At 45.5% G+C, this 21,811-nt stretch overlaps 1 protein-coding gene across 2 annotated transcripts in view; it reads right to left on the bottom strand.

The window, feature by feature from the left end:
* Window positions 1-7,034: 7,034 nt before the first annotated feature.
* The window catches only part of sec31b (SEC31 homolog B, COPII coat complex component), a 20,378-nt gene continuing 5,601 nt past the window's right edge, over window positions 7,035-21,811 (bottom strand). For both annotated transcript variants that reach the window (XM_072668102.1, XM_072668103.1), the window contains exons 7-26: window positions 21,557-21,699; window positions 21,341-21,440; window positions 20,234-20,395; window positions 19,805-19,957; window positions 19,433-19,663; window positions 19,269-19,343; window positions 18,911-19,003; window positions 18,341-18,437; window positions 17,628-17,806; window positions 16,961-17,087; window positions 16,335-16,480; window positions 15,875-16,048; window positions 15,631-15,753; window positions 14,654-14,810; window positions 13,410-13,763; window positions 11,716-11,774; window positions 11,454-11,579; window positions 11,170-11,289; window positions 10,271-10,342; window positions 7,035-9,846 (exon numbers count right to left, since the gene is read on the bottom strand). In XM_072668102.1, coding sequence (XP_072524203.1) covers window positions 9,667-9,846; window positions 10,271-10,342; window positions 11,170-11,289; window positions 11,454-11,579; window positions 11,716-11,774; window positions 13,410-13,763; window positions 14,654-14,810; window positions 15,631-15,753; window positions 15,875-16,048; window positions 16,335-16,480; window positions 16,961-17,087; window positions 17,628-17,806; window positions 18,341-18,437; window positions 18,911-19,003; window positions 19,269-19,343; window positions 19,433-19,663; window positions 19,805-19,957; window positions 20,234-20,395; window positions 21,341-21,440; window positions 21,557-21,699 — 2,871 coding nt within the window. In that variant the 3' untranslated portion in view covers window positions 7,035-9,666. The remainder of the gene's footprint in view (window positions 9,847-10,270; window positions 10,343-11,169; window positions 11,290-11,453; window positions 11,580-11,715; window positions 11,775-13,409; window positions 13,764-14,653; window positions 14,811-15,630; window positions 15,754-15,874; window positions 16,049-16,334; window positions 16,481-16,960; window positions 17,088-17,627; window positions 17,807-18,340; window positions 18,438-18,910; window positions 19,004-19,268; window positions 19,344-19,432; window positions 19,664-19,804; window positions 19,958-20,233; window positions 20,396-21,340; window positions 21,441-21,556; window positions 21,700-21,811) is intronic.

Below are 21,811 nucleotides of genomic sequence, written 5' to 3'. Positions count from 1 at the left end.
AAGACTCCTACGGACGTCCTCGTGAATCTCAGGCTAGACGCTTGACTAAGGATACCAAACACAAACGCCAACACACCAGGTTGGCTCAGGACGGTAAATTCTCAGGTGACACAAGCGCCAAGCGGCGTTTATGTTATCCCCCGTCTTTCCGCTGGCAACAAAACAAAGAACACAAATGAAATACACGTGAGGCTAGCTGATGCATGAACTGAAATGAGAAGCATGACTGTCAAAATAAGAGTCCGTGATCAGTGATGTGAACCTTGACCTGGAACTGGAAGCCCGTGAACATATGCAGGAACAGAATGTCAACTCAAAAGTCCTGAGGAGCGCCTGAGGAGCGCCTGCGGGCGCGGCGACGCAGAGGTCTGGATGTGCTGGTGGGCCTTGGTCCAGAAAGCTTCGCTGCAGCACATTCAGGCATCGACTGCTGGCACTTGGGTCTCCGCGGCAGTCCAAGGGGCCAATAGGGCTGGTAGCCTAAAACACACTGGTAGGGGGTCAGGCCAGTGGCCACGCACCTCAGTGAGTTCTGGGCCATCTCGGCCAGAACTCGGGACCAGATACGGGGACCAGTCGCTGGGGTAGTCATGGCAGTACATCCGCAGAAACTTCCCAAGCTCCTGGTTAGTGCGCTCGCACTGGTCGTTTGTTGTGACTCACGCTCACCCCCAGGTGTTCACAGAGAGCCCCCCAAACTCTAGATGTGAATTGGGCCCAGCCCCCACGAGAACATCCCCCACGCCGGTGTTGGAGGCATCCACCTCCACCACGAACGGCCTACGGGGATCAGGGTGGCGCAACAACGGGGCCAACGTAAAAGCGCGTTTAAGCGCTTGGAACGAGTCCTCTGCGGCCGGCGTCCACGTGATGCGCCGCGGGGCTCCCTTGAGCGGTGACGTGATGGGCGCTGCCACACTACTAATGTACCGAAGGAACCTTACGGTAGAAATTGGCAAACCCTAGGAAACGCTTGACCTCCTTAACCGAGCCAGGTGACGGCCACTCTAGGACCACTTAAACTTTTGCCTGGTCCATTTGAACCCCCCGCTTGCTTATGACGTATCTCTGTGAATCTCTGAGACATGGAAAACACATTTCTCAAGCTTGACATAAAGCAGATGGGATTTGAGTCTCGCCAGGACCAGGCGAACGTGACACACGTGTGAGGATAGGTCGGGGGAGTACACCAGAAAGACCATAACGAACCGTCCGAGGTAGACCTTCAGGACGTCATTAATGAATGACTGGAAGACGGAGGGGCCGTTTGCTAACCCGTACTGCATAACCCGGTACTGATAATGCCCCCTGGTGGTCATGAACGTCGTCTTCCACTCGTCTCCCTCCCTGATGTGCACTATGTTGTATGCGCTGCGCAGATCAAGCTTACTAAAGATCCGGGCTCCCCGCAGCTGTTCGAGAGCGGACGGGACCAACGGCATTGGATAAGGGTATCGCTTAGTGATGGCATTAAGCGCCATATAGTCTATACACAGCCTCATCCCCCCCCCCTCTTCTGGATCAAGAAGAACCCCGATATATCCCTGCGCTAACGCTTCAGCGATGTACTCCTCCATCGCCCTCTACCCTTCCCCCGTGAGGGGGTAGATCCGAGCCTTGGGTAGTGTGGCACCCTCCACTAGGTTGATGGCACAGTCATACGGGTGATGGGGGGGAAGCCTAGCTGCACTGGACTTAGAGAACATGTCCAGCGTCAGCGTACTCTGATGGCAGGATAACTAGGGTCTCCGGCTCGGGGCTCTCCACCAATGTGGACATGACTCTAAGGGGGGCGAGATTAAGGCAGTGCTCTCAGCAATAAGGGGACCATGACACTATCTCCCGTTCGTGCCAGGAAATGTATTGGTTATGCTTACTCAACCAGGGTAGACCTAGTATCAGCTTGTGCTCGGAGACCAGGAGAACCAACAGTGCTGCCTCCTCCTGACTAAGTAGAACACTGGAAACGTGAAACGTGACTCCTACGGACGTTCAAGTGAATCTCTAGCTAGACGCTTGACGAAGTAGAAGACTGGAAACATGAAGAACTCTCACGGACGTCCTCGTGAATCTCTGGCTAGACGCTTGACTAAGGATACCAAACACAAACGCCAACACACCAGGTTGGCTCAGAACGGTAAATTCTCGGCAGTGCGATAGTTTGCGTTCGCTCCCCAAATACCACCGCCTCAGGTGACACAAATCAACAAAACAAAGAACACAAATGAAATACATGTGAGGCTAGCTAATACATGAACTAAAACGAGAAGCATGACTGTCAAAATAAGAGTCCGTGATCAGTGATGTGAACCTTGACCTGGAACTGGAAGTCCGTGAACATAGACATGAAAAGAATGTCAACTTAAAAGTCCTGAAGAGAGCCTGTGGGCAGCGGACCGGGACCGCCCCCAGGGCAGGCGAGACAACGCGGACCTGACACCTGTAAGATACTTTATGCCTCCTCCTCCTGATGGACATCCGCATGCATATTCTCCCACCAGTACTTGGGGAGAGGAGATGGTGCGGGTCTCTCCCGGGTGGCCTAACAACAAGGATGAATGAGCCCAGGAAATAAGGCGCTCTAGGAAAGCCACAGGGGCGTAGGTTTTATCAGTAGGACATGAAGCAGGGACAGTGGTGCTAGAGCTTAGACTGTTTCAGTGTCTATGTCCCACTGAATGGCATGGATGGACACGGTAGGCTCTGGGGGGGGGGGGGTCTCTCCCCGCTTTCCTCTTTTTGGTGGATACGGGAAAGCACATCTGCTTTAGTGTTCCGGAAACCAGGCTGGTGGGTAATGAAGAAGCGTAAGCTTGAGCAAAAAAGGGGCCACCTAGCCTGTCATGGGTTTAAACATTTAGCTTGCCATAGGCACTTCAGGTTCTTGTGGTCTTGTGGTGACTACTTGGAAGGAGAAAGCACTGCCCTCTAGCCAGTGATGCCATTCCCCCACAACCATCTTTATGGTGAAGAGCTCCTACATTGCAATTACAGACCTTGGCATGGTCCATTTGAACAGCGTGCTCGCTAATAATGTATTCTAGGAAGCTAACCTGAGATAAATGGAATGTACACTTTTCCAGCTTTGCATACAGCTGGTTGGCCCTGAATGTGGTCAAGACCTGTGGATGTGCTGTATTTGGGTACACAGATCGGCAGAGTACACCAAAATGTTGTCCAAAAAAGCTACCACAAAGTGCCCTAGGTTGTCTTTAAGGACATCAATGATGAGTGACTGGAAGATGGAGGGGGCACTGGCCAGGCAGGTAGCTTAGTGGCTTGGGTCTTACTGAGGACGACTTGTAAGTGGACTCACCTCCATGGGTTCGGTAGCGGAGGGAGCAGTTAACGAGGTGGTAGTGGTCTGGGTTGTGAGATGAGAAATAGAAGCCTGGCTACAGGTTGAGGCATAGGCAGGTGATCTGGCCTGAGACTGGGTCTTGGCTTGGGTTTGGGACCGGAGTGTGATAGGGCGACTCAGTTGGCCAAGCCAGATGGCCAGAGAGATAAACTGAGAGGGTTTTCTCTTGGAGTTCCTCCCAAGTAGCGGTGGCCCAATCCAGGGCTCTACCAGTGATACAGGAAACCAAGAATCTTGGCCTTTTCAGTGCCGGTGACGTGATTACTAAAAGCATTGATCACTGGAGCAGAACCCCTCACAGAGATCTGGATCGCAGAGTATGCATCTGGTTTGCACACTAGATAAGAACCAGGGGACTGGGTGCATGACTGGGAAGACTAGGGGGCTCCAACGAAGCCTGTACCAGCTTCATAAGCTCCAGAACACCACCCACTAATTGTGCAACTTGGTGCTGTTGGCTAGGTTGTTGCTGCGCCAGGTGGCCAACAGTCTCGCACATGCTTTGAAGTGTTGCTGTTGCCCCAAGAATTAGGCGCGAACAGCCTGGTTTGGGGCATCCATCCATTTCTGCTGTGAATTCTGTTATGCTGGGTCAGGCGTGGCAGTGAAACAAGGAAACACTTGCAGAGATGGATGATGCAAGACTTTAATAATGATGAGTACAAAAACAGGGAACAAACAAACAGGAATAACCAGGAGTGCAGCAAACTAAGGGACAGAATCAGATACAAAAGTAATGTGGCAAAGAAATTTGGACTGGTCAAAACAACAAACTGGGAGGAGGCTTAGCTGGGTAGAGGGAAAAACACTGAACAAACAGGGTAGGGAAAACCAAGGCAACTAAGTTGTGCTCAGGAGGGACCAGGGAAAACTTCTAATCAAAAGCACAAGCTGAGCAGGAAAGGAAAGGAAAGGAAACAGGGGAGAGAACACTAAGGCAGGGGCGCGGTCCTGACAAGTGGGAAACAACACTGCTTGTGGCAGACTAGAGTTCAGTTCACTCCTAATATTACATTATCCTACCTGTGGAACATGATAGCTCAAACAACAATCTGAATATTTCATTGGTTTTCAGGTAGACAGAAAATGTGTTGTAGATTGTTATTTATAGAGATAGAGAAGTAACTCAACTAAAGTAATGATCCACATTTAAAGCAGATAAAAGACTAAAGTGATTATAAAAGTTTGATTCTCAGATTTTTACTAAAATTTGCTTTTCTGCCCTGGTAATGCTGTCCCAGGTGCTTCTAGAATGGCATAGAGCCATTGTATTTTCTGTGACCCTGTACAAAAAAACTGCATAAAAGCCAAAACAACCAAATGGTGTATAAAATAAATCTATATCTATGTGTATATATGTGTATATATCACACATGGACAAAATTGTTGGTACCCCTCGTTTAATGAAAGAAAAACCCACAATGGTCACAAAAATAACTTGACAAAAGTAATAAATAAAAATTCTATGAAAATTAAAATTCAACATTGATTTTGAACCATGCTTCAACAGAATTATTTTAAAAAGTAAACTCATTAAACAGGCCTGGACAAAAATGATGGTACCTCTGAAAATACAGTGACCAAAGGGACATGTTAAATCAAGGTGTGTCCACTAATCAGCATCACAGGTGTCTACAATCTTGTAATCAGTCAATGGGACTATAGATAGGGCTACAGGTAGTCACTGTGCTGTTTGGTGACATGGTACCACACTTAACATTGACCAGAGGCGAAGGAAGCGAAGGAAAGCGTTGTCTCAGGAGATTAGAAGGAAAATTATAGACAAGCATGTTAAAGGTAAAGGTTATAAGACCAAGCAGCTTGATGTTCCTGTGAATACAGTTGCACATATTATTTAAGATCCATGGGACTACAGCCAACCTCCCTGGACGTGGCCGCAGGAGGAAAATTGATGACAAATCAAAGAGACAGATAATACGAATGGTAACAAAAGAGCCCAGAAAAAACTTGTGGTGAACTTCAAGCTCAAGGAACATCAGTGTCAGATCGCACCATCCGTCGATGTTTGAGCCAAAGTGGACGTCATGGGAGACGACCAAGGAGGACACCATTGTTGAAAATAAATCAAAAAAGCCAGACTGGAATTTGCCAAACTTGGGACAAACAATGTTGACAAGCCCCGAACTTCTGGGAGAATGTCCTATGCACAGATGAGACAAAAATGGAACTTTTCGCTAAGACACATCAGCTCTATGTTCACAGACGGAAAAATGAAGCATATCAAGAAGAGAACACTGTCCCTACTGTGAAACATGTAGGAGGCTCTGTTATGTTCTGGGGCTGCTTTGCTGCATCTGGCACAGGGTGCCGTGAATCTGTGCAGGGTACAATGAAATCTCTATCAAGGGATTCTAGAGAGAAATGTGCTGCCCAGTGTCAGAAAGCGTGGTCTCAGTTGCAGGTCATGGGTCTTGCAACAGGACGACGAGAAGAGGGCCAAAATACCTGCTGAGAGGTGCAGAAGTCTCATTGACAGTTACAGGAATCGTTTGATTTCAGTGATTGCCTCAAAAGGTTGTGCAACAAAATATTAAGGGTACCATCATTTCTGTCCAGGCCTGTTTCATGAGTTTATTTTTTAATATAATTCTGATGAATCGTTGAAAAGCAATGTCTGACTTTCATTGGTTAATTTTCAGAGCATTTTTATTTCTTATTACTTTTGTCAGATTCAAGTTTCTGTGACCATTGTGGGTTTTTCTTTCATTAACTGAGGGGTACCAACAATTTTGTCCACGTGTGTATAGACTAATCATCTGTTCATGAGCTGCAACAGCACTATAATCAGGTTCTGCAGCAGAACAATGATCCAGAACAGAAAACCCACCGCTGGTGCTGGAGGGCCTCAAACAAGCCTTTCATACTGAAAAACACAGATAACTGAATTGGGGAGGGTTCAAGGATCAGGGCTCCGGTTTCTCCACAGCCATGTGAAGGGCAGATACAGCATTCTGGGACATGTTGGGTACAGGATTTTTGTTTAAAGTAGGTAATTACTTTCTCACATGGGATATCTGCTTGTTGGATACTTTGCTCTGCAATCAACTCATCATTTCTTTCTATCTTCTGACACCCAGGTTTCTACTCACTAGAAACCAGAAACTGTTGTACATCCCTGGAACTACAAGCCCTCTCCTTTGAGACCTCAGTGGTCACTCCATCTGCAGAAGCTTGAAGCCTTGGTGTAGTAGCAGATGAGTTATAGTTCTCAGCTTGTTGCAAACCAGACTCTGTCCTTCAGATTTCTCCTCTGCAACATTTACATTTCTGTCATTAAGCAGAAGCTCTTTTTCAGAAGTGCTTATTAATTCACTCAGAAGCTTGTATCAATAAACCCTTTAGTCAAGGTACATCTGATCCCTGACCCACAGCAATGGTCATACAGTAACCATTATTCCTACAGAAAGGAGCAGAAAGGTACTGCACTGCAGAAACATCTGCACTTACTGACCATGTTCACACCTGGACAAAATATCCTGAACACCAAACTGATTTGAAATAAACCATTTTTTTACTGAAAGACACATGAACACTCCTGCGTTAATTATTATATTATATAAGAAGCAGCAAATAAATATTTTATCAGACAGGAATAAAAATGTGATGATTTTTATGAAATCCTATGAAATAGAAAATGTACAGAAAACAGACCGCAGAGGAAACTGTTTAATCATGCAACTATAGAACAGAGGCACTTCAAACACACACACACACGCCACAAAAAGCTGGAGGTTACATTCTGACATCCCAGAACAAAATTACAATTTTTATTCTTCAATTCAACATTTTTTAAGATTTAAATTCAGATTTGATCAAATTCAGCAGTAATGAAGCATCTATCCAGCAGCGGCTCCAGTAAAGGAAAACTCTAATCAGGACTGTATTCTTATGTTTGAACGTTGTTTTTAAAGGAAGCACTTTTTCTTACTGTTTATTATAAACACTCATTTTAAGTTTTGGCCAAACCTTCACACAAACAAGCTTTCCTCTAAATGTACGATCATTAGTAATGGATGGACAAGGAACGATCATGAGAGACAATACATATTATGAATACTCTGAATCACTGTAATGCAATTATTATTTTACCTTCCTAAATACTGTTTACTCATCACTGCATCCTAATAAGACAATAAACCTTTCATTTAGAATTTACTCAGTGTGTGAGAAGAGTTCATTCAGAGTCAGGTTTGGTGTAAAACGGACCCACTCTGATCTCTTTACAGTGGTGGTGAATGGAACCAGGTGCTGGTCGCCATGACTACAACTCAGATATAGTTATTTCCTTTTCAAACCCACCAGTGCAGCTACACGAGTCTTCTGAGTTTTATATGGAATGATGATGACGATGATGATAGTAAAATAGTGGAGAATGTCCACTAATCCAGTTCTCTTTAGGGACTACTTTCTGTAGCCGCACTACACCCTGCAGCATGTATCCCTCCACCATTTTAATGATCTGATTTTAAAAGCAGGTTCTAGAGCCGAACTCTTCTCAGAACTCTGGTAGAACCGTGTCTCAGGCATCAGGCAGCGTCTTCATCACCATTAGGTGAAGAACTTTCTGTGAGGAGCTTTTATTAGAGCTTCAGACGTCTGCTTCCCTTCACCTCCACTGTAGAACCACAGCTCTGACTGGAGGAGGTTATCTAGAACCTCCACTGTAGAACTCCAGCTCTGACTGGGGGAGGTTATCTGACTTTTACAGCAGTTCAGTTTTAATATCTGTGTATTTGAGCAGGTAAACTATAAATGATGCAAAGCAGAACTGACCAGTTTGGGGTTTAGAGGATCTAAACTTCAGGTCATTAATCCTATTAATCAGACCAGCGTTAACCATGCAGACCTGCTCTACTGTTTACTCTAAACTCCAGATTTTACCATCAGATCAACAATCTCTTAATGAGAGTAAACAGCCTGAACCGCTCACAGCTCTGAACCTGTTCTTTCAGAATTCCACAATAGTCCACACATTTTAATCAGCTGATGTTGGGAGGTCTGCCAATTGCAATCATTGACAATCCTTGAAATATATTAATAACATTCAATAAATTCATGTCAGTATATATAACATTCTTCATTATGAGGTCACTGTAAGAATATCATTATATTTTAAACCCAATTAAACAGATCTGGATTGTTTCAAGTCTTTTTATCCATCAAATTTCAAAAGCACTGGTTTTGAAAGTTAATCAAATCAGAAATAATCTCATAATGAAATGAAGGTATTTAAGTGTATACAGAGGGAAGGGTTAACTCAGCCCTAGCTTTAGCTGCAGAGTTAAACACTAGCTATCTCTAGAACTGTAAAATCACCGCTAAGCTCTTAATGCAGTTCTGCTAAAACTAAACTAAATTAATTAGTGATCTGAGCTGATCCACGACAGAGGAACCAGTACTGATACACCTACTGTACAATACATGTCCAAATGTTTGTGGACACCCCTTCTAATGAATACATTCAGCTACTTTAAGTTGCACTCCCAATAGAATAGGACTCTCTGGAGCAGATCAACATCATGCCCCTATTGGCTCCATGCTGCCTAATAATGCCAGGCGTGGGCTAGAGGGGTATAAAGCCCCCCAGCATTGAGGAGCTGTGGAGCAGTGGAAGAGCTGTGTTCTCTGGAATGATGGTGGTGGAGGAGCTCCATCCAGTACTTTTGGGATGAGTTGGGGATGATGAGATGGGGTGGTGATCATCATCCAACATCCTGACCTCACTAACACTCTTGTTGCTAATGCAATCAAAATTCTCCTCCAGAATCCAGTAGAAAGCAATCTTTCCATTGGTCCATTTATCATGAGATTCTGATACAGTAATTAAAAAATAAATAATAATAATTTGTAAATTGTAGCCAGATTTATGTCAAGAAAAATTGAGATACAAGGTTTTTGCAGGACATAGATATTATGTTTATATTTGCTAAAGAGCTGAAGTTCAGCAGTGACATTAAGACAAGTTCAACCTTCTACCAACCTCATGATGATAGATATTAGATTTACTGACCGCACACCGGACAAGTGTGTGTGTGTGTGTGTGTGTGTGTCTTTAAAGCTAGCTTTAGCCTGAACTGAAAGTAACCCAGGTGGTCAGCTCTTCAGCTCCCTCTAAGAATAACAACAACATAAATCTGAGTGGATCTGCAGTGCAACCTTAACCATCATCATGAGTTCATCAACATCAAAAGAGAGAAAAAGAAAGAATATAAATAGGTTCTGATCCGGTGTCTGAGTGTGTGATTAATACTGCGGAGGAGTGGGCGGGGTGTTGGCTTGGCGGGTTAGACCCCCAGTTTGTTGCCTATGGTCATGAGCACTTTGAGGACGGGCATGAAAGCGGAGATCTCGCTGAAGTTGCTGCTGCTGACCACCTGCGTGTGGAGCTCCAGCGCCCGCTGGTAGTTTCGGCCGGAGACGCAGCAGCTGATCTCGTGTAGGCCGGTCAGGATACTGGGAGACAACTGGGGGAGACAGGAGGGGGTGGTTTAGTAAATATCAGGAAGGTGTCTCCACATTAACGGTCTGTTTAACTCTGAACAGAACAGAACCTCCAGTGTTCTTCTCCATGGTCAAACTCTGGTGTGCACTGAGACCGTCTGAGCAGATGGGTCTCAGCCCGTTTCTAAACAGACTGGTTTAGTTTGTTTGAAGTATGAAGACAATACGAACCAAATGCATCTAAATAAACGAGCACCGGCACTTTATTACAAGCTTGGTTTAACACTGATAAAGACAACGTTTATATGGTTTTGTTATACACGTGTGCGTGTGTATTGTGTGGATCTGACAGCGTAACATTTTCCTGCTTGGTCCGGACCCAGGGAACTGAACTGTGAGTGTATTAATATAATTCTGTTTGCTTTGGTGAAACAGAATGTTTCTCACCGTCTGCTCTCGGAGTTTATCATACAAGCTCCCGATTCGCTTAGAGGCGTCATCCAGCTTTCTTTTAGTTTGCTGGAGAAGAGAAACAGAAAACACAGGAAGGTCAGGGGTAAACACACACAGCTGGACCATGTCTTTCTCTCACACACTCTCTCACACACACACACACACACACACACACACACACACACACACACTTTATCTTTGTACAAACAATTCAATTCAGGTAAATGAACAGATCTAGTTATAATCTAATACAACAATTTAAACTGTTTGAAATCTGTTCATTAAAAAAACTATCAAAAATCAAAAAACTATCCAAATCATCCAATCTTTCATTTGGCCACCCTCTGACCTGAGCTCTAGGAGGTACTCACTGTTCAAACTGCTTCTTAGTAAAAGTGTAAATGAAAATGTATAACTCATATTAGGTAGAGGTGGAAAATTCAGGTCCAGAAAGTAAAAATCCATCCCAGTATTTAGTCCCGAAGGCCTGGGTGGATTTTTTCTTTCTGGAGCTGAACTTTCCACGTGGTGAGAATATGAGCTCAGAAGGACAGTCATTTTATTTTGTCATTCTACGTTTATTTTAAGATGAATAGAGGTATCAGTGAATCTGGGACTCATTATACTGGTGTTTTCTATAGCTGGAATAGTTTCCCAGGTGACCAGATCTATATGGGACTGTCTGCTCACAGAGTACAGACGAATTACACGGAGACCTGGAGAACCTCTGCTGCTTGATTCCATGAGTTTGGGTTCACAAATGGAAAGCATGTCATCATCCAGGTTCCAGCTACTCTGGGTCTGTGTGCCAGAACTACTGGAGGGCATTTTCTATTGTACTCTGTGTGTGTGTGTGTGTGTGTGTGTGTGTGTGTGTGTGTGTGTATGTGTACCGGGTCTGTAGCTGCAAGTTGGCAGCGCTGCACTAAGCTGTCGAAGGTGCTCTTCAGAATTGTGTGTTCTGCTGGAATCTCTTTGTGCTCCACTCGCTCTGCAGGAAGCTGCTGAAGAACCTACACACACACACACACACACACACACACACACACACACACACACACACACACACACACACACACACACACAAACACACAGTAAAGCCTCCATTTATCCCACACTGAAAAGTATTCACTCCAGTCGGAGAGCTGCATGAGTTTATTATAGCTGTTCCTCTCACCTGCAGGCTGGGCTCCTGAGGGGCTCCAGGTGGGACCTGCACTCTGTCCTGAGACACAGCGCCCTCTGTAGGTAAACTCATGACAGGGGCAGTAATGGGGGCAGGAGGAGTATAATCTCCAGGAATCTGTACACCAATCAATCAATTACACACCAATTCATGATCATTACAACACACACACACACACACACAGTGCTAAAACACCTTTGAACATACACCCATGTGTAAAAGGTGTGTATCACAGTGAAGTAAACAGTGTTACCTTTTTATGTCGGGGGCCACCACGGACCGCAGGAGGGTCATTCCAGCCATCGTGAGCTCCTGGAGAAGAAACACAGGTGAAGATCAGCCTGCAGGAACCTGCTGTGCTTCTGTTCTGCAGAGCGAGTGTTTCAGCGCAGAGAGAAGCCAGCAGTGGGAACATGGAGAACAGGTGAAAGACCATGCTAACAGCTTATTATTAACAGCTTATCAGTAGCGCATTAGCGTAGCCTGTTGGAGCTGCTGCTATTAGCGCACAGCCAAGCACCACAACGCTTCCAAAAGCACCATTTAATCCAGAGCATATGATTAATAACTTGCACTGCTAAAGTCCTGTATACACTAGGCCTGCCAGGATTACCCATCCCAGAAAACAGTGACAAATGACTGACATTTTAAAAGGGTTTTATGCTGCTAATATAATGATAATAAGAGCTGAAAGAATTACATCCTTTTGAATGAGCAAAAAAAAAAAATTAAATATCATAAATAAACAAAACCACTGTTATTAAACAGAATCAGCATTCCAGGCTCTGCTTGCTCATTCTGCTTAAAGCCTAACGTTCTCACACTGGCGCGGCGTGCATGAGGGCCCAGATCCTTTCCCCAACGCTGTGTGAAAGACTAGGAAACTGAACTCCAGACTGTGATGGATAAACTTGGAGAATTGTTCCGGGTTCACATGCCTACCAAACTGTGGACCTGTGACAGGCCACTCTGTAGCCGTGTCTGAACGGCCCTGTGCACTTTCTGTGTGTGTGAACTCGTTACTCCCTCAGAGAAGCTGCTGACGAATCTTCAAACCAAACAACACAATGCATTATGGGTATTCCATGTTCGTTTGTACACTATGTATTGCAGTGCATTGTGGGATTGTTACAGTGGACTTACAAATCTGGCACTGTGACACAACTACAGCTACAGCATGGCTGAACCCAGAAATGGCGCATTGTACGGGAAGTTGATTGCGTAATTTTCACGAGAGGCCTAGCGCACGCACACACGCACCTCAGAGCATGGTGTGAGCATGCTGACAGCACTCTGGGTCAGTGAGCAGTTGACACTGGTGAACTAACTTTGCACTTCCTTAGCTTTCCATTCAAAGCAAACACACACACACACACACACACACACACACACACTCCTCCCTGTCACCTTGTTCCTCGCTAAGACTTTTGAGCCAAGGGAAAAATCCTGCAAGTTACACAAAAATAACAAACTAAATCAAAACTATAAAACCAAAAATGTTCAACAACACCATAAATAAATACATGAATGAACAGCATTACTGAGTTAAATCCTTAGTTTTTTGTGTTTTTAGTGGATGAAAGCTGGTAAAGAAGTGGATGAAGATGCCTCAGAAGGTGTCTGACGAAACATAGACCAGAATACTAAACACTCCACCAACACCAAAGGTGGCAAATCCAGGTCCAGAAAGTAAGACATCCACCCCAGTTCCAACCTGGGTGGCTCTGGATGGCTCTGTCGCAGAGTGGTTCTGGATTTCTGGACCTGAATTTGCCATCTGGGAGTAAAACTGCACTAAAACAGCAACTGTCTTCTTATAACCACCTGAAACCTAAATAAATAAAACCTTTAAAATTAGAAAAGTGAACAACCCAATCATCTCAGGCACTCTCACATTAAAACTTGACTGTTCTGAATCTGTTACACAGGCCGAGGTGAGGGTGTTACCTGTGGGAGGAGGGGGGACAGACGGAGTGTAGGTTTTAGCCCCGGGTGCTCCGGGCCCTCCCTGTGGATACCCCACACCTGCAGGTGGGGGGGCAGTGCTCAGGGGCGGGGGGGCAATGCTCTGTGGTGCTGATGTTGGTCCTGAAGGTCCAGAAAACATGGGCACAGGCCCCCCAGGCAGAGAACTGGTGGGCACAGGGGGCATGGAGGTGGAGGGCAGAAATCCAGGCGGTGGAGGAGCAGCCATCATTGGCACCATACCCCCAGGAGCGGAGGAGAGAGGGGGGACAGGGCCAGACAGACTGGAGGGTGGGAACATCAGGGGGCCTCCTACAGGCTGGGAGGGTAAAAACCCTGAGCGAAAGAGAGAGAGCGCGAGAGAGACTAACTAAGTAGTTTCTTATTGCTGACAATCAAACAATATTGATCCGATCAGATCTTTGTGTTTTTATAAATAATGCAGCCCAACAGTTAAACTAGGCTAATGCTAATCCACAGCAGTAGTCTAATTATTTTATCCAGGATTATACTTTTTAACAACTGTATTTAAGTTTCTCATCTTTAGCTTTGAATATTCCCATTTTATTTCCCATCATTTCCCATTAATTCCTGTTAATTTCCAAGGTAAACTGTTATGCCTTCATATCTGCAGTTGAGGTAAAGTTTTTTTGTTTGATGACTGTGTACAATATAGTTCCTTTAAATTATTCAACATTTCCTATTCCTAATTCCCAAAGTTCCCTGGAAAGTTTACGTTTCCAAAGTTCCTGAGCTACAGATCCTATGGGAAATTACCCCTAATTTACCAGATTGTTTTTTTTTTTGTTTATATATATATATATATATATATGTATTTTTTTTTTTTTTTTTTTTTTTTACCTCTTTGCAACCTCAATATGTACAAACTGTAACTGCGGGACTCTGATTTGTTTTCCTCACTGAAATAAGATCACAGATGAACGCTGTTTGAGGTAGTTTCGTCTGGAGCAGCTGAGGATCATGTCTATTAATGGCATCTACAGATGGCAGATGGCTCGGCTACAGCAAGCCTAAAGACTGGAACCTTAAAAGCTGATATCTATTAAAAAAGCCTGGATCAGTCCCAGGTCCTGAGTAGCAGGATCAAATTAACCCCAAGCCTAAATGGAGTCACTGGTGGATGAACAGATCCATAAATAGACGGACAGACAGACTGAGAGACTAACAAAGAGGAACTGAGGGACGGACTGACACTTGGCTGGTACCTGGAGCTGCAGCAGGGTATTGTGGGTAGGCAGGTCTGGCTGGGCGGGGCACTCCTGGTGTGTGTGTGGTGTGTGGAACCTGGGGTGTAAACACAGGGGGCATCGCAGTCTCTCCTGCTTTAGGCATCTGAAGGGGCACTGCAGGAGGGAACTGACCCTATGAAAGGCACACACACCATAAGAGACTGTAAACAAACATAAATACTGACCTTGCCTCGGGTCCCGGCTCTAGATCAGAGGTTTAAGTTAACTGAGGGTCAAACACCCAATCATTCCTATAGGGTAAAACACACACACACATATATATATATATATATATATATATATATATATATATATATATATATATATATATATATACATATACATATACATATACATATATATATATATATATACAAATAAAGGAATGTTTCCTCCTTTAATAAAGTTTACATTTCAGAGAGGAGGTGGTATTACAAAAGTGAATTTTGTGATTTCTGGGTCACAGCGTTCATGGTCCTCTTACAAAACCTTTACCACTTATCTTTATTTCCACACACTGACCAGTCCATCTGTAGCTCCTAACCCTGCCAGCATAGACGGTGTGATCAGACTCCTGAAGGCCAGCCTGTCTGTCACTGATGCCAGCGAGGAGAAAGGTAAATAACGTCCGTCATCCACAAAACATTCTGTCCACAGAGAGCTATGAACTCAAATCATCCTCCACCACACAGAGCTCCCTCAGCGTTCACTGAGTTACTGCAGTGGCCATTCGTACCTGACCAGTTAACCCAGTATGGATCTGCAGTGAAATCAGTCCTCTGTGGCGTCAGGTTGTAAATCTGATCTGATTTATGAGCTGATCACATTAATTCAACTAATCCGGCTCCAGCAGGGCTTCAGGCTCAAAGGTAAAATAATGCTGCCCCCTGGAGGCGATCCAGAGTAAATACTTGGGGGAGTATTCCCTGTAGTGTGTGTAATGGTAATCTTACCTGTGGTTGTGCTGTGTGTGCGGTGGCAGGAATAGCACCTCCTGCTGGAGCTTTAGGGTGATGTGGCTGTGCTGCTGAACCCTGAGCAACACACAGACGTTCCCTCAACATCTGGAGATTAGCCTACAGAGACAATTGGGGGGGGGGGGGGTAGTGAGAGAAACAGAGAGAGGAAGAGAGTGAGAGAGTCAGTAGTATCAGTGTCCGATTAAACAGGTGTGTGTGAGTGTGCATGCGCGCATACCTGGTCTGATTTCGGAGGTAAATAGCTTAGTGCGGTTTCTAGGCTGCCCTGATTGGCTAGTAGATTTGCATAATGGATGAGTTTCTCATCCAAAACTGAGCTCTGCACGGTGACCTCACTGTTCCTCAAACGCTCAATAGACTTCCTCAGCACCATCACCTTCTCCACCAGGTCCTAAAGGACAAACACACACACACACACTTTAAACATTTCATATTTAAAATGTATTTATGGCAACTGGCAGGAAAAGTTCTGCTTTCTGTGGTAAGAACAGAGAAGCCGGCCTGCTGAGACCACAGTGGAGCAGAACGCCATCTCCAGCTGAGGGGACACCGTGTGAGCTCAGGAAGAGGGGACGTCTCTGGCTCACTGGGTTTCCCATCGGTTACTTTCTGCATCGCTTCACGTATGTTTTTTGTGATACACCTGTGAGAACCCAACACTCTGTGTGTGTGTTTACCTCCAGTGTGAGGGGAGTAGTACAGTCTCTCTGTGAGCTCCAGCACTCCACCAGTCTATGGATGTTTCCAGAGCAGATGTAGCACAGGCAGGCCTGCAGGCAGCGCTTCTCCGTTCCTCCAGCTTCTAACCGTGAGCCCAGGGTGTCTACAAACACAAACACACACACACACACACACACACACACACACACACACACACACACACACACACACACACATACACACAGACAATGTGTGAAGAGGGGGCTCTGTTATAATATTTTAGATCTTACAGGTTTGGATATCCAATCAAATCTAACATTTTTATTCTGCTTTATTCCTCTGAACTCCTCTTATAGCTGAGAGCACTCAGAACACCTTTCTACACCAACCTCTCTCTCCTAGCCCTCCCTTACACTTACACACACACACAGACACAATACCTTTAACACTGATACAGAAACCAGCTCTGTTCTGATTGGCTGCCCTTCCTTCTGCCGAATGGGTGGGGCTAAATGGCTGTAGGCTGAATAGGAGGTTACTCACGAATAAACAGACATTTTCCTAAACTAAACTAAGAAAACCAGTTTAAATTCTGTTTCTGAAGTGGATGAAGTCTAATCATAAATCTGAGCTATTTTCCTACCACAGAGTGAAGCAAACTCCTCAGGGTTGGCGTAAGTTAGCAGTGCTGCTAATGCCTCCCTCCAGTTGTCCAGCTCACAGGCCTGAACAATATCCCTCCAGTTCTGTGTCACCACCGACGAAATCAGCTAAACAACAAAGAAGATCAGAGTCAGATCAGACAGGTAGATAGGTACTTTATTTATCCTGAAGGAAATTTAGAAACTTGACTGGTTTATTACACAACACTCAGAAAGCTCCCAGTTATCACACACACAGCTGATGTTACCATTACTGTGATGCTGCAATAAATCACACAGCAGTGAGAAGTAAGAGCCTGCAGAGTCCAGCTCAGACTGCGGTCCACACCTGAACTAGCCGTGTTACAGGACAGGTTTACTGGATTCATGTTTAATGGAGTAACACAGTTTTAAAGAAGCAGCCCAAAGATTCACACGGCCTGAGGAAAGGGTGTGATGCTTTAGGCATGTAGTTAGCACTATGCTAACTGGTGTAGAAAAGCTGCATTACTTGTTAGCTACATTAGCCTTGTAGCTCCAGTGCTAAACTAATCTAAAACTAAAGACGCACTAAGCAGGACCTGGCTTGGATTCTCCCCCTCCCAATACCATCACTTTAAGGCTGGGTGGTTGTGGAGGTATACACTCTAACACAGGGTCTGATGGTACCATAGAGACTCTGTTGGTCTGCTTGCTGAGGTATCTCTGCTGGGTTTTTTTCAGCAGCTCCTCTCCTCCACTGATGGACAGCAGAATGGCCTCAGCGTAGCGTCCGTCACTCAGGCACAGATCCACCGCTCCTTCAAAGTTCCCCACCAGCAGAGCCTGGCTGATCAGACCGTCTGTGTCTGCAGAGGGTGGAGAGAACGGGGGTCGCTAAAGTCTGTGGAAATGTTCTGCAGCACTGCACTGGACTGAACTGCAGGATCTGCAGGTTACAGAGGTGTTTAATCAGAGTTTGGGGTGTAAATGTCCACCGGTTTAAACTATGCATTCTGTTAAGAAACAAAAAGAAAATCTAGAAGATTTAACACCCATAACACTAAACTCACCAGTCTGTGAGTCAATACACTCGTCTGTGTGAACGCAGAGTGAATATTACCAATGAAAATCACCCCACAGCAGCTTCATTTAAAAATAATCATTAGATAATAGAATAAGAAAAGGTCTTTAGGCTATTTTCACTGCAGGACAGGTTTCGAGAACACTTTCACAGATCGGATATTTGCTCATTCCTAATGTTTAGTTTTAACTCTGAGTAGGACTTTAAACAGTGGAGGAAAGTGAATTGTGGTTAAACATCTGGTTTTACAGACAAACACCTGCAGACACCGGGATGAGGAAGGGTGTGTGTGTGTGTGTGTGTGTGTGCGCATGTGTACCTGCAGACACTGGGATAGGAAAAGGCGTTTTCTCTTTCTGTATTTGGCTGAAGAAGTCAGTAGGGGGCGGTGCAGATCCACTTCCATCATCTGCCATCTACACACACACACACACACACACACACACACACACACACACACACACACACACACACACAGTCAGTTAAAGAGACAACAGGGACTCTCAGGATTCCAGTTGCTCTCCAACCACAGACGATTGCTGATGGAAAATCCGGGTCCAGAACTATAATAGAGCTATTACACCATGTGGGAGATGGAGGGTTCGATTCTTTGGTTTGGGTGACTTTGCTGCGCTACACTAATTAGAGTCCTTGGGTAAGACTCCTAACACAACACTGACCTGCCTCTGTCTCTGTAATACGAGTAAGTCGCTCTGTAGAAGAGTGTCAGCTAAATGCTGTAAATGTAATGTAAATGTACTTGATTCATAAACTGGTAAATCTACTTGATTTACCGGTTTATGACCTCCACCAGCACACACACACACACACACACACACACACACACACACACACACACACACACACAGAGATTAAAGCTGAAGCTAACCTGAGCAGACAGTGTCTGCATTTTCTCCGCGAGGTCATTAACGTCCAGCCCGTGTCCATTCGGCTGCAGTTTCTTCCCCAAACTGGAGGAGATCTGTCAGATTTACAATCATCAGAAAAGGCAGGCTATAAAAGTTCAGTCTGAACAGCATCAGTGTGTAAAAGCACGAACCGGTGAGTTAATTTCCAGAACCAAATCAGGAGAAAAAGGGTCGGGTTTCTTTTATTTACCACAACTGTGTGTGGATTTTCTGGCATCCAAACAAACAGAAAAACCCAAATCCATCTACCACAGTTAATTAATGTTCATATAATTAATTAGAAAACTAAACATTACAACCTGCAGAACACAGCTGTACCTTTTTCTCCAGCTCATCTTTGCTGAATCCCAAGAGCCGCAGGAATTTAACACGAGCCTCCTCCTCAAAGTTGACCTTTAAAGAGAGAGAGGGAGGATTACTCACACAGCCCTAGTTTACCGTGTGCTCTGCTGCACAACTCTCAGGTTAAACAGGGCCGTTACCAGTAGGAACCTCCAGATGTCCTGCTCCGCCTCAGAGGGGGCGCTAGAGATTTTGTTGTGGCAGTAGCTGACGAACGAGCCGGACTGAAGCGTGGCCTGAAGCTCCCGGGAACGCTGCAGGAACTCCGCCTCCGTGATCACCTGACTAACATACACCTGCCGGGGGGGCTGGGGAGAAGGGGGGGGCTGGGAAGGCCTGGGGTTTTCAAAGGTTACCAACTTTCCACCAAACTGAGAGAGAGAGAGAGAGAGAGAGAGAGAGAGAGAGAGAGAGAGAGAGAGAGAGAGACAGAGAGACAGAGAGAGACAAACACTTCTCAACTTTTAGATGCTTATGGAAACCATGTGTGTGTCCATGTATTTAGTACTTACAGTAAAGGAGGCTCCAATGGGTCTACGCTCCCACTTTGGTGGGGTCCTGAGGGGGGGAATGATGGTGGGGGCTGCTGTGGGCTGGGGGACCTGCAACGGAGGCAGGGCCTGACCTGTCCCAAATGGGTCACTAGGGTCAAAGGCAGCTGAAATCTTAAACACAAAACACCGCCCTCAATCAAACACAACACTCTGACACAGACATCAATCGGAAATCTAGTCTTTATTTATTGTCTGTTTTACGTTTCATTCTTTAAAAATGAGCTTAAATCCATGAAGAGTTTTATCTAAACTAAATTCTGCACCTTAAATATGATGTATTATTAACACATTCAGCAGGCATCAGTCAGCGTCTGGATGGTGGTGCTGAACGACACAGACGTAGAGATAAACAGCAGGTTTCCTGGCGATGATGAGGATGATGATTACCTTATCAACAGTGCTGTATTGCTGAGCCTCCAGACAGCCTCCCATCACAGTGTACACACTGATGTGTCCATCAAACGAGGCAGCAGACAGAAGGGCGGGGTTTCTGGGGCACCACTGAACATCAAAGCACCACTGATTGGCTGTAGGCAGCTCATAGGTCACCTGTGACAGGTAACAGAACAGAACACACTGTCTGGTTCACACAGTGAGATCTTGCAAAGCTCTCCTTACAGGAATAATACCAACACAAAGCCTTGACCCCATCTCAGTCCATCAGTCAGACATGGCCAGTGCCTGGGAGCAGCCTATTAGAGTAAAGTGGGGGGGCACACGCTGGGTCACTGGGTTTGTTTCGGAGGAGTTATAAATTGTAGGGTTCTGAGGTTTGGACTCGGACGTGTGTGTACTGTGACACTGTACGACTCACTGTTATCTAGAACATGGACTGAACTGCATACGGCTAAAAAAGGTTAAGAGAGAAGAGGCCCCTGCAACTCATCTAGAACACAGCAGCACGGGTCGTCTTCAACGTTCCTACATTCAGCCATGTCTCTCCACTACTGCGTTCTCTCTTCACTGGCTTCCTGTAGCTGCTGCCCTCATCAGATTCAGACCCCTGACTCTGGCTTACAAAGCCAAGACTGGACCAGCCAGCCCCTCCGTACTTGATGGCGATGGTCAAAAGCTGATCTGCACCAAGAGCCCTTCCAGCTTCAAGTACGGCTCGGCTCGACCCGCCATCCTTTAAGATCCACGGAAGACGAGCGTCCAGACTTTTTACTGTCCTGCACCGAAGTGGTGGAACGAACTTCCCCTGGGTGTCCGAACAGCAGAGTCCAACACTCACTGTCCTCAAACCCAGACTGAAGACCCTCCTCTTCTGAGAGGACTTGGACGAATAGCGAATAGAGTACCATGGTGACCTTATTGTCTTGTGTTTAGTAGAGTCTAAAGCTTAGAGGTATCTTTAAACTATTAGTCTATTCTAACTAGCTGGGTTTTTTGGGTAAACAGTAAAGCACTTTTGTAAGTCGCTCTGGATAAGAGTGTCTGCTAAATGCTGTAAATGTAAATGAGAAAACGGAGGAACGGGGTAACGGAGTGAACCTCTGCAGTGTTGGGGTTCCAGCAGAGGATGCGGTTATCTTTAGCACTGCTTAGGAGCAGCTCCGAATCAGCCTGACTCCACGATACGGAGAGAATCCCCCTAAGAAAAACACACACACACACACACACACACACACACACAGAGTTTGTTCTGATCTGTCTGATAGGTGAAGATGAAGTTTAAAGGAGTCTGAATGTTTAAGGTGCAGTCCGGACCTGGTGTGGTTCTCTAGCACTTTGAGAGGTGACGTGGCGAAGCGCAGGTCCCACATCTGAATAACAGGCAGCCGGTCGTCCTCCGAGGCCAAAATCATCTGAGTGGCCACTTCAGGGTGCCACAGCATTCCCGAACAGTGCATCTGCAGTGAACACGTGCACACACACACACACACACACACACACACACACACACACACACACACACACACACACTTACACTTTCTGAAATGAATAAGCTCCTGCAGGATTCTG

The sequence above is a fragment of the Salminus brasiliensis genome, chromosome 22 (assembly GCF_030463535.1).
Source record: "Salminus brasiliensis chromosome 22, fSalBra1.hap2, whole genome shotgun sequence".
NCBI lineage: Eukaryota > Metazoa > Chordata > Actinopteri > Characiformes > Bryconidae > Salminus > Salminus brasiliensis.
This window is presented reverse-complemented; position numbering and strand designations above follow the sequence as displayed.